Source organism: Macrobrachium rosenbergii, chromosome 27 (genome assembly GCF_040412425.1).
Source record: "Macrobrachium rosenbergii isolate ZJJX-2024 chromosome 27, ASM4041242v1, whole genome shotgun sequence".
In the NCBI taxonomy this organism is placed as follows: Eukaryota; Metazoa; Arthropoda; class Malacostraca; order Decapoda; family Palaemonidae; genus Macrobrachium; species Macrobrachium rosenbergii.
This window is the reverse complement of record NC_089767.1, coordinates 105,385-118,318: the sequence shown is the minus strand read 5'-3', so window position 1 is coordinate 118,318 and position 12,934 is coordinate 105,385. Positions and strand designations below refer to the sequence as shown.

Genomic DNA, 12,934 nt, shown 5'->3' with positions numbered 1-12,934 from the left:
ATATTTGGTACGGCATCAATAAATAAAACAAACAGTTATCCTTAAAAAAAAAATCAGTGGCTTGGCTGCTGTTGCACTTTGTCTGCTATTAGGTTGAATCGAGGTGTCAGATGATTTTCAAGTGCAACTCGCATGAGAGGATCCAAGTTCAGGATTGCATTCCTTTTCTTTGTCTTCACCAAAACTAAACTAGAGAACCCTTGCTCTCACAAATAATTATGATGTTGGCATCTGCACAAATATGGCCATTGCCTGCTCAGCTAGATCCTTGTACTCTGGTTGTACTATCCGCGTCTTGCGAGTAGGCGAGGTGGCAACCTCGATGTTACAATAGGTAAATATATATTTGTAGTATGTATTTTAAGAAATATAGGAGAGAGAGAAAGAGAGTCTCTTGTATATTATACAGACACGTGCAGGTGACGATCTCGTCCACCCCTAGACAGCTGTCCACCCCTCACTTAATCTCATCCACTATAAGGTGGACTGTCCACCCAGGTTGAATAGCACTGCTTTAGATGACAACAGAATTCCTGTGTTTTGAAAAACGTACAGTTTTATTCCTTTGTAGGAGAAACTCTTGAATAAGACGATTATTTCTCAGGTTATGGAAAATGTTTGTTTTTATTCAGTACAGTCACTTTAATGGTAGCTACTGTGAGTAAATAGTAGTACACCATACACTGATACTCCTACTTCAATATTTACTTCAAATGGTAAAAAAAAAAGAGTTAGTTGCAAAAATGTAGGGTTTATTGATAGGCCAACATTGTGGTGAGAGTGTACAAAAATATGTGTATAAAAATACAATTAGTTTGATACAAAACATAGGAGCATGTCAGCTTATCACATGCTGTGAGGTAATTCAAATAGTATTCGATACTACACATGAGAAACATAAGAAGCAATACAGGCAGTCTCCAGGTTACAACAGAGATCTGTTCCTGAGGCAGCAACTCAAGTAGAATCCACCTTCAGTCAGATCTTAATAATAATAAAATACTTATAATTATAACACTGTAATCTTTATTTCAACTCACACAATCCAGATACACAATATACAATTATAAAAATGATAACTGGCAATAAATACAGTACTTAATATTAAAAAAATTATAAAAATGAAAAAAAGTGAAGAATTCTTAGCGTCGTAAGATCGGATTGTCGAATGTGGAGACCGTCGTAACCCCGGGGACTCCCTGTACAGTACATGGTAACACTGAAAACTGATCAAGTTGGCAATACAAGACTTCCCATGCTGAGGAGTTACATAAGGTCTCTAGTGCTTCCATACCAGACACACACGCTTACTTTCTGCACTGATCAGGTGCATAAGATACAGACCATCACTAGGGCTTACATACAACACATGCACAACAGCCACTGGTTTCCTTAGTTAATGGACTAAGTGAGGACTTAGGAACTAAATGTCCGAGAAAGGATCTCATGTAGTAATGGTGTACGGTCACTTTTGATGGCAATTTACATTTTACCTGTATTTTCTTTTGTTAAGAGAGACTTCCTACCATGTTGAACTATCCTGCAAGACTCATATTGCTTCTGGAAGTCATACAGATTTTTAATTACTGTATATTTCATTGTTTGGCATTTGACAAGAGATTCAATCTTTACATATAGTTGTTAACTTGTTTTCAACCAGTTTGTGATATGTATTAGATAAGCTGTAGTGTGGATGTGCCCTAAGATTAATTTTATAAGTGCCATATGCTTTCTCACAATCCTGGCATGTAGGTAACCCCTCATTAATCCATATCTGCAAGGAATGGAGCAATCCAATATATACAGACTGTGTGTATATATATATATATATATATATATATATATATATATATATATATATATATATATATATATATATATATATATAAAAATTAATAGAAAGCCTCCTGTATAGTTGGCAACACCGTGCGGGCAGAAAAATGCACCATTAATGCTAATAACAGCCATATAGCACACTGAGAAAGGGGTATTGTGAGGGTGGTAGTCTGAGGTAAGCACTTGGTGGGGGGGGTGCTTAGTGGGGAGGGCCCTTGTCTGCATGGAAGCTTTTGCAACTGTGTGTTTCCTGGGTGGGAGGGCCACGAGAGCTGAGTGGGGAGGGCTGGGCAAGGCTTTATCTGTTCGGGAGCTCTCACGACTGTTGTTGGCTAAAAAGCAAAAATGTCATTGCACGTCATTTCTTTCATTACTTTTGAGTGGCTGAGTGTTGTGACTATTTCAAACAAGTTGCACTTTGCAGGTTCAAAAGCTCTTGTTATCAATTTAGGCAAATGTGAAGTGTAATCTTTCTTTTTAGCCTTCAAACATAATGCCAATTGCAGTCTTGCATCTCTCTCTCTCTCTCTCTCTCTCTCTCTCTCTCTCTCTCTCTCTCTCTCTCTCTCTCTCTCTCTCACTTTTGCCAGCACTCAAGGATTGATTTCCATACCTTAGAGAACTCGGCCTGTGTCACCTTGTTTCTACAAATTGCTCACATTCAGAGTAAGAACTCGCTATACAGTACGTGATAAAAGTTAATATCCCTTAATGGACCGTAATTAATATAACTGCACCAATCAGTGTTTTCAGTAAATATGGTGCAATACAGATTTAAAAGTCGTTTCAACCAACAATATGTGATAGCCTCAGCTCCAGAAGCTTTAGATGTTTTGGAGGGAGACATTTTTTATGCCACACCAAATAAATAACAATAATGAGATTTGAATGGAATGTTTACTAGATCTTTAATGTGGAGGTAACAAAATGCAGTACAATGTAGTTGCCACTTTCAATATCAAATAACCATGTGTTAATACATGTATGCATATACATGTGCATATACATACATGTACGCATCATGATGCTGTGCGTTTGCACATTTCTCTTTTCTTCTCAAGGGTTATTCTTAATACAAAAAGAGATTTTTCAAGTTTGGCTCATGTGAACCGTTCCAGCAATGTGAACAGGTATGAGAGAGAGAGAGAGAGAGAGAGAGAGAGAGAGAGAGAGAGAGAGAGAGAGAGAGAGAGAGAGAGAGAGAGAGAGAGAGAGAGAGAGAGAGAATTTCAATGGTAATTTTTTTATACATTTATTCAGTAAACAGTATTGTACAGTTTGGTTTTCATTGTGTACAGTACAGTATTGTAGAGCATTCTGTACTGCTTATAAGCATACCGGTATATATTACAGTACTGTAGTCACAAAACAGGTAAAACAAAATAAGGTACAAAATTATAATTTTCATGATATAATTAATTATTTGGATACAGTACTTACCTACCATTAAAGTTAGCTTATATCTTTGCACCATTAGGTGTGATTGGTATACGAAAATTTCAAAAAATGACACTTGGCTAATCCTCTATGACTGTCTCTGAAATCACCTGTTTCCCTTCAGGTGGCGTTGGAATGTTTAGGTTCTTGTCAGCATTCTTCATGACCACTCACTAAGATGTGGGGAGGCTGGGTGGGTTTCCTCTTTAACAGTAGGTAAGAATTCAAATACAGCAATTGACTTCAGCATGGAAATTCTCATTTGGAATGAGTCTTACCTACTGTTAAAGTTAGCTGACTACCACACTGAATGAGGATGGTGGGTTAGTGTGGCCACAGAAACAATGTTCAACCATGCCAACTGCTTGAGGCTGGAAATGCCATGGCTCCATGGCCTCCCTGCATAACAACTGTCCAATTTACCTTCCCAACTCTGAACTTCTCTGTGTGAAGAGTGTGGGGAGAAGGTGTCAGAAGTTGACAGGGGTAGAAAAGGTACATTGTATCCTTCCCTGAGAACCATCACTACCAAAGGTTCTTCCTGACTTTTGCCAGACGCTTCTGAAACTTTGCACACGGCCTTCTGAGGAACCACACAGCCTAACTGAACTGGGAGTTCAGAACATCAGTTATGGTTACATGCGTAATTTTCCACCTAGAATGAGAGCCAGAGCACTGCTGAGGCAGAACTCGAGTGGTTTGGGAAATTCTAAGTGGAACTTACATGCAAAACAAAAAATGCTGTAGGGGCAAGACACTAGAGGGAAGACTTCAGAGGTAGTGCTAAGAAGTTTCTAATCTTCCGATTCGAGACATCTTGGGTGATGGCTGTAAACACTCAGGGGTTAAGGAGACAATGATGGGACACTGTCAAAAACAGCTGCTAATGGCTGAGCAGGGCTACTTTACATGATTTGTACACATCTGCTTCCATCACTTTACTACAACTGAGTTGTAAAAGGAATAAGACATTCCTCCCAACAGCCTCCGAAGTAGGTCTATCAAGGAGAGGTTACAACTCTTGACGAATCATCATAAAACTGCCTCTTCAGGCCTGATATTTATAGCTATTATCATCATCATTATCTCTTATATGTATCTGCATGCATACTTACATATGCATACATTTCTACATATGCATGCATAAACTTTACTGCACACATATATACTGTATATACATAACATAATCACATATGTATTACTCTCGCAGTAATTGAGCTGTAGTGCTAAGAAGGAAATACCAAATTCACAGGTACTTCCGCCTGACAATTAGGCCAAAGTACCTTACCTATGAGAGGAGTCTTCGCTTCCTTCGTCCAAGAACTTGAAACTTGCCAAGTTGAACAGGGGAAGGTGAAAAAATTCATATTGTACACTCGGCAAGAAAAGTGAAGATACAGTTTTCTTTAGATTTCGTTCATCGAATTTTTATTTTTTTCTTACAGAAAACACATAATCTCGGTAAATTTACTCTAGAATATGAAAATACAATGCAAATTATATCATATATGTTAAACCTGCAAAACTAAAACGTTCAGATACTTAAAAACACCATGCATGTCCGGAGTAATCAGAATTTCTCAGATGACTTCGTTCATAGAGATCTAAAAGATAGTGTGTGGATATCTCGGTGTAGGACTATCAATCAGAACGGCAATATTTACTCGTTTTCTGTTATGGACAGGCTTATTATTGCATCATCATACGAGGTAGTGATAATTTCTTTAATTTTCACACATTCATATTTGTATTTCACGGTGTTAAAAGTCAGCTGGAATTAATGGCAGTAAATGTTGCGACAGCTACGGTAAGTTGACCAAATCTATTTAAATCTGCAAGAGCGTTCTCTATGATGTGTGGAGCACTTCGACGGGAAAACACGAAGTGACTGGATGTTTCTTGACGTTGCCCGTTCTCTCTGCGTTGCCATAGTTTCTCTCTCTCTCTCTCTCTCCCTCTCTCTCCATCGCTAAAACATACTATACAAATATAGTATTGCTCAATCTCTAAAAAAAAAAAAAATAATGAAATGAGTAGCTCTACATATAGGCCTAGGCTGACACAAGAGCAACTCTCTCTCTCTCTCTCTCTCATCGTAACATTGCATTCGTTCCTTTATTGTTCCCCACGTTGCTCAAATTTAACTCTTGATTTCACTATGGAAGATCGCGTTTCCGATTATGCAAGCATTCCGTTCATTGTGGTGTCATAAATTCATTTGTATAAGGTTAATTGGTAGGTTACGTCGAAAAATTTTTATTTTGCTCAGAACTGTCGCTGCAAATTACAACTTGAACGAATACTGTAAAGCTTACTACTGCATTTAAGTATCAATGATGTCAGAATCGTAGATTATGATTGAAAGTTATAGGAGGTCAAGCAAAAAACCAACACACTAAGACTGAAGCTCCTCCCCTTTCTAAAGTTGCCAGATGTCGCATTATTGAGCAATATACTGTATGTCCAAAGATTTAAAAAAACTGTATCTTCACTTTTCTTGCCGAGTGTACATAAGTCGTAATCCAGCTCTTAAGCAGCTTCAAAAACTGGAAATAAATGTAGCACCATCCGAGAACAAGCAATAAAGGATACAATTCTCAGATCGCCTCTGTTGTTTAGATTAAGCCAGCAACATGCTGGCACACTGTCTAGGTTGGTTGGCTCCTAAGAGCTCACTCTACAAACGCAGTTGCGAGGACACTACACTGTTCATGTTAGGAGCAGAGCTATTCAACCCTAAACAGTTTCCTAGATTTCTCTTTCGACTGTTTATCCATTTCACAGAGGCTCTACTTCCATGACAACTCACCTTACCATAATTAGTGTTAACTTCTTACTCGTTTTGACAGGAGCCGAGGTAGAAGTTAAACTAAAGAGTGCCGGTTAACGGATTCATCTTTGGCAAAAGGAAGTGGAAACAGAACAACACAAGCTATGCACCACTTAAATACTAAAGGAGAATCAACCAAGTCATGGTTGAAACCCCTAAAGTCTAAATGGAGAAATTATGATGGAAGAAAACGGCAATCTATGGACAATGCCGGTGAGGCAAAAAAAACACCAGAGAAGGTGACATACCACAGAACACCAGCAAAGATGTCACAGAATGCCGCTAGTAAGCATCGGAAGGAATGAACGGGTGCTGGATATCCGGGTGGGGAAGGCAGAGGATTCTTGCAAGACGTTACCACATAACCGTGACAACAGTCGGTGCCGTCTGCACAACACTCATGAGGCGATTACTGAGGAGCAAGAGCTGTTCTATCACCAGCGTAGCTCACTCTAGATAAGTAAGCAGCGGAAGAGGAATAGCCGCTATTACGAAAAGGAATAACTGTCACACGGTCACGAATACAAGGCGACACGGGAAAACAGTAACTGGGGAGGAAGGGTTATCATCCGCTTGGAGGACGATACCGGGTGAGCAAATGATAAAAAGAACAATGCGCTGCTCAGAACTACTCAGACAAACACGTATGTCTGTATTCCTAAATAACTCTACAGTTCACACACATCCCTATCACTGTACATAAAACAGATGACACACGAGCCAGCGAACGTGAGCGCCAAACTTCCAAACAACTCATCCGGAGAACGTGCCAAACCCGAACCAGAGAGGTGGCGAAGGGCACAGACCTTGGTTCTGAGACATGCCATGGGTCCCTGTCTGCGGAGAAGACCAATGGACCCAGGCCAGTCCAGAGGGTGGGCTTCAGACAGATGCTAAGTCTCCAACAGTCTCTCTTGTGGAGGAAAATGAAAAAGGTAGATCACTATGGGCGGAGGTCTTTGCCCTAATATATATGGTCAAATTTCTAACCATAATAAAAGAATATATCTCAATTACTTATTATTCTTCTCCTGAACCACACAGGGAGCAAAAGAAGGCAGAGCAGAATAGGAGAAGCAACACTGGAAGACAAAAGGAGAAGACTGAGTAGGCTTATGGAGTGCCCTAACGAATTGTCTACCTAAACTGTCTGCCTCCAGCATCTTCCGATACTTCACAAAGTTTTCACCCTCTCATCAGATCACTCATTATCTTCACATCAAGAACACCACACTCGTGCCTTAACGGCTAGGCTAACATATAGGCTACATGATCAGGCACCACCAAAACACTTGGTTTTCACAAACTCTTTCCTATACAGCCTAATGCTTTCATCCCTGCTTGTTGTAGATGACATAATGCAAAAACAGAAAACAAGCACAATATCATACAGGAGAAATTTAGCCAGAAACCATCATAATTATTACTAAACCAATTCACACTGTCAAATGCCACCTGGTGGGAAACAGGTGATTACAGAGACAGTCCTAGCGGGCTGGCCAAGTGTTACTTTTTTCATTCTGTATGCCGATCACGACTAATGGCGTGAAGGTATAAGCTAACTTTAACAGGTAAGTAAGTTTCATTCCGAATCGTTGACATTTTACATCCATGAAGATTTTTCTTACCATATCCGCAAATTACCAATCTCCAGAAGAGCCTTGGATATATTATGGCAGACAATCCAGGGTTTACTTTGGCTACTTTCCCGGATGAATTCTCATATGAACTATTATAAGATGTTTCCTGGAATGTGTTTTCCCCACATTCTTAAACTTGAATGGCTTCTTTCAAGTATGAATTCTCATATGCACTTTAAGATTTTGTTTCTGGGAAAATGCTTTCCCATATTCCTTGCACATGAATGGCTTCTCTCCAGTATGGATTCTCATATGAAATGAAAGACTTCGTTTCTCAGAAAATGCTTTCCCACATTCCCGGCACATGAATGGCTTCTCTCCAGTATGGATTCTCATATGAACTGTAAGATCTGGCTTCTGGGAAAATGCTTTCCCACATTCCCTGCACATGAATGGCTTCTCTCCAGTATGGATTCTCATATGAGATGTAAGATGTTGTTTCTGGGAAAATGCTTTCCCACATTCCTTGCACATGAATGGCTTCTCTCCAGTATGCATTCTCATATGAGATGTAAGATGTTGTTTCCGGGAAAATGCTTTCCCACATTCCTTGCACATGAATGGCTTCTCTCCAGTATGACTTCTCATATGACGTGTAAGATGTGATTTCCGGGAAAATGCTTTCCCACATTCCTTGCACATGAGTGGCTGTTCTCCAGTATGCATTCTCATATGATGTATATGGCCTGATTTAGTGGAAAATGCTTTCTCACATTCCTTGCACATGAATGGCTTCTCTCCAGTATGACTTCTCATATGACCTATAAGATTTTGTTTCTGGGAAAATGCTTTCCCACATTCCTTGCACATGAATGGCTTCTCTCCAGTATGACTTCTCATATGAGCTATAAGATTTTGTTTCTGGGAAAATGCTTTCCCACATCCCTTGCACATGAATGGCTTCTCTCCAGTATGACTTCTCATATGAGCTATAAGATTTTGTTTCTGGGAAAATGCTTTCCCACACTCATTGCATATGAATGTTTTCTCTCTGGTAGGATTTGTGATATGACTTTTTAGATTAATTTTCTTGTAAAATGCTTTCTCACAGTCAATGGATCTGAAAGGCTTCTCTCCATTGTGACTATTCCTTCTTTCTTGTTTTACTTCCTTTTTGCAAGTTGGTGGATCTTTTTCATTCACTATCGAATTCATTTCATATGAATATTCATCATCTTCATTAGGCTCACAGAATACCTCTGGCTCTATTTTGATGTCCATCAGTGAATCCACAGACAAAAATTCACCATCACTGGTTTCACTAAAGGTAGCCATGTTGCTGTTTTCTTCATTTATGGGAGGGTGTGATAATGCACCTCCAGTTTCCCTTTTCAAATGTAATTCTAAAGAATTTCCTGGATTCATTTTAGCCTTTTGTCCTGTCCTGTTCTGTAATGCCAATGGTGTTCAATTGGCAACTCTTAACACAAAATTGTTTACAAATGATTATCCAATAAATCTGTTATAAATCAAGTACCACAATATATTGAAGGACTACAACCAGATTTCGTTGCTGATGTATGAATCTAATATTCAGAACAGATTTTACTTGTTGTTGTTGTAATTTTTAAAGTAGGAGTACCATAAATCCCTGTTGTCTCTTACACTTCCAGTGCTGATATTGGTTATGTTACATATAGTACCATCAAACACACAAGCATTCCCAAAATCTTGATGCTGCTCAAAACTGACGAAGGAAGGAAGGTTCTTCTGAGGGAGAATCTGAAATCAAAGAATGCAACACAGAGTTAGGAAACATAATGCCCAAAATGAAGCAAAATAGATAAAATTTAATTTAGGTTCCTATAAAGGTCTCAGGCCCATTAACAAGGTGTGTATTTGACAGTATTATCCAAACAATAATACAATCTAACCAAATGTTGTCCAGACACAGCATCAAAACATTCCTGAGGCAACAACAGATTAACAGTTAATATTGACTCCCTCCCTCTCACATCTGTAAACCTTCTTAGCTTAGCATTTCGTATTACTTATGAACAATCCTTACTAACAAATCAAAGGCCAAGAATAGAAAGTGCAAGAGACCAGCATAAGAATTTTGAGGGGTAACAGCCTGAAGGGTATACAGTAAATGCTTAATTTTATATGATCCATTTATACATAACACCATATTAGCCACAGATGCCTTAGACAATACGAAGAAAAAATAGTAAGGGTGAATTGAAAAGTAATTACCAGAGGGATGAAAGTTTTCAAATTAGTTTCACTGATTCTTACTGTAGATATAATACATGAGTAGCTGTTAAGACCAGCAACACTGATGACAGTGTTTTTTTTAGAGCCATACAAACCAGAGCTTTTTATGAAGGAGTATCTTTCGGTGCAAGTTGGAAATGGGTTAACTGGTGGTTAAGAAGAGTGAGTGAGGGAATTCCCCTCACTCACGTGCCATTGCTTAGCACTTCTTCTTTTGGCCTGACAAACAAAGAGGGCTGGTTGAGATGGGAGACATGATATAGTTTACCTATGAAAATTTCATATTACAGTATTTCCTCGGTTACTTTATCTGCATATGCACAGTTTGAGACTTGGCAGTATCCACATTTCACCCTAGCCCACCAAAATCTACATGAACGTATACATACATAAATAAAAATGAATACAGTAAAAAGCCTTTTGGTTTTCAATGCTACAGGAGTGGAAAAACTACACATTTTTAAAGTAATTTAAAAATTTGACCAAGAAGGAGGCCCAGGTGAGTCAAACAACCAGTCAGTTGAGAGATTTACTCGGAGTCCTCCCACCAAGAAGTTTAGAGTCCTTGTGTAAAAATTAAGTATATCTTAGTTTAACCAGACCACTGAGCTGGTTAATAGCTCTCCTAGGGCTGGCCCAAAGGATTAGATTTATTTTACGTGGCTAAGAACCGACTGGTTACCTAGCAACGGGACCTACAGCTAAACAACCAAGTTTTGTATACGTGTAGGAGCAAACATGATATTTTAATAATAAAATAAAGTTTGTTCATACTTACCTGGCAGATATATATATAGCTGTATTCTCCGAAGTCCGACAGAATTTCAAAAACTCCCGGCACACGCAGTGGGGCCAGGTGGTTAGTACCCATTCCCGCCGCTGGGAGGCAGGTATCAGGAACCATTCCCGTTTTCTATTCAGATTTTCTAGTGCCACTGTCTCCTGAGGGGAGGAGGGTGGGCACTATGATTTATATATCTGCCAGGTAAGTATGAACAAACTTTATTTTATTATTAAAATATCATTTTGTTCATGAGACTTACCTGTCAGATATATATATAGCTGAATCCCACCATTGGAGGTGGGAAGAGACAGAATAGGATTAAAGAAACAAAAATATGTAGGCGATTGACGCCTTGGTTCCTTACCTGTTAGCATAGCTGACTTCGTGATACTGTCACCCAAGCCTGCTTCTGCTTTACTAGAGTCTCCAGCAAGGTAGTGACCTATATAGCTGGTGAGTTCTAGATGATCTGTCCACGGGGGCGTGACCACAATGGGACTAGATCATAAGACCATACTGTGAGGGCAAAAGGAGCAACGACCAACCACCTGACCGAGCCTATCTAAGTAATAAAACTTAGTATAAGCTAAAGACTGGGACGTCCACCTCCAGTGGCTAACCCAACAACCATAAAACACAAAATCAAGATTAAAAAATACTTCCTAACCTCTAAAGGATAGGATGAGTATCGCTCTCTGCCCCCAAGCATGCGGAAACGTATGGTCCTAGCGAATAGCAGTCTTCGTATGTCGTCTTCACGTCCAGCAAGAAAAGTGAAGCGAACACCGAATCGCTTCGCCAGAAGGTGGTACCCAGAAGATCGCTAAGGGACATGTTCTTCTGGAAAGCCACCGAGGTCGCGATAGAATGAGCCTCCCTGAACGTACTTCTTAAAAAGAATGTCAGAGCATTCTTGGACATCGGAAAGTCCGGCCTTTGACAGAACACCACAAATTGTCCGACGGGCCTCGACTTCCTTTCGTCCTATCTAAGTAGAAATTGAGAGTCCTGACAGGGCACAGGACTCTCTCTTATTCTTGCCCAAGAATTTCTGCTATATCCTTGATCTCAAAACTCTTGGGCCAAGGGGTAGAAGGGTTCTCGTTCTTGGCGAGAAACATAGGGCTAAGGGAGCATAAGGCCTTATGCCCTCTAAAGTCTATGTGCTTGCTGATGGCTTGAACTTCCATTCCTGGGCGAAGCCGAATGAAGAGGCTCGAACGTAACCGACTTCAAAAATTTTAGGACGATATCCAGGTTCTAGGAAGGCGTCCATGGATGAGGTACCTTAGCAGTCTCAAAGGACCTCAAGAGATCGTGAAGATCCTTATTGTCGGTTAAGTCTAAAACTCTATGTCTGAAGACTGCCGAGAGCACATTTCAATGTCCTTTAATTGTCGAAACTGCCAGCATTTCCTTCTCCCCACGATGAAGCAGGAAGTCTGCTATCTGCGGCACAGAGATCGAAGTTGAGGAAATCCCCTTGCTTCTGCACCATTTCCTGAAATTGGCCCACTAAGATTGGTACACCAAATTGGAGGTTATGTGGTACCTTTCGAAGTGGGGCTGTCTGAGCAGATCGGTTCTAAGGGGAAGCGTTCTTGGGAAGTCCACCAGGAAGGTCATGACATCTGTGAACCACCCTGCCGCTGGCCAAAAGGGGGCGATCAACATCATTGGCGTCCCTTCCGATGCTGCGAACTTCCTGATGACCTCCCCCAGAATCTTGAAGGGAGGAAAGGCGTAAAGATCCATTCCCTTCCAATCCCAGAGGAGGGCATCTACTGCTACTGCTCCTGGATCTAGTACGGGAGAGCAGTATAGAGGAAGCCTCCTTGTCCTGGATGTCGTGAAGAGATCCACCAAGGGACGTCCTCAAAATCTCCACAGCTTCTGACACACCTCCTCATTAAGGATCCACTCGGTCGGCAGAAGATGACGCTGCCGACTGAGAAGGTCCTCGCGGACATTCTCCACTCCTGCCACGAACCTCGTAAGGATCGTGATACCCTGAGCATGAGCCCAAAGCAGGATATCCTACGCCAGTACAAACAGGGACCGGGAGTGAGTTCCTCCCTGTTTCTTGAGGTATGCCAGGGCTGTGGTGTTGTCCGAGTTTACCTGTATCACTCGGCCTGAAGCTTGGCTCTCGAAGAAAAAGCAGGGCCAGCAGAATCGCCCTAAACTCTT

The 12,934-nt window shown here is 40.5% G+C and overlaps 1 protein-coding gene across 1 annotated transcript; it reads right to left on the bottom strand.

Annotated features, from left to right (window-relative positions):
• Positions 1–735: 735 nt before the first annotated feature.
• On the bottom strand, positions 736–10,630 carry LOC136853341 (zinc finger protein OZF-like). Its single transcript, XM_067128703.1, has one exon. It carries the CDS (start codon positions 9,106–9,108, stop codon positions 7,894–7,896), a length of 1,215 nt encoding a protein of 404 aa, XP_066984804.1. The 5' UTR covers positions 9,109–10,630; the 3' UTR covers positions 736–7,893.
• Between the last annotated feature and the right edge of the window lie 2,304 nt (positions 10,631–12,934).

Coding starts and splice junctions, on each gene's coding strand:
- LOC136853341 (XM_067128703.1), bottom strand. CDS start 9,108: ATGAATCCAGGAAATTCTTTAGAATTACATTTGAAAAGGGAAACTGGA.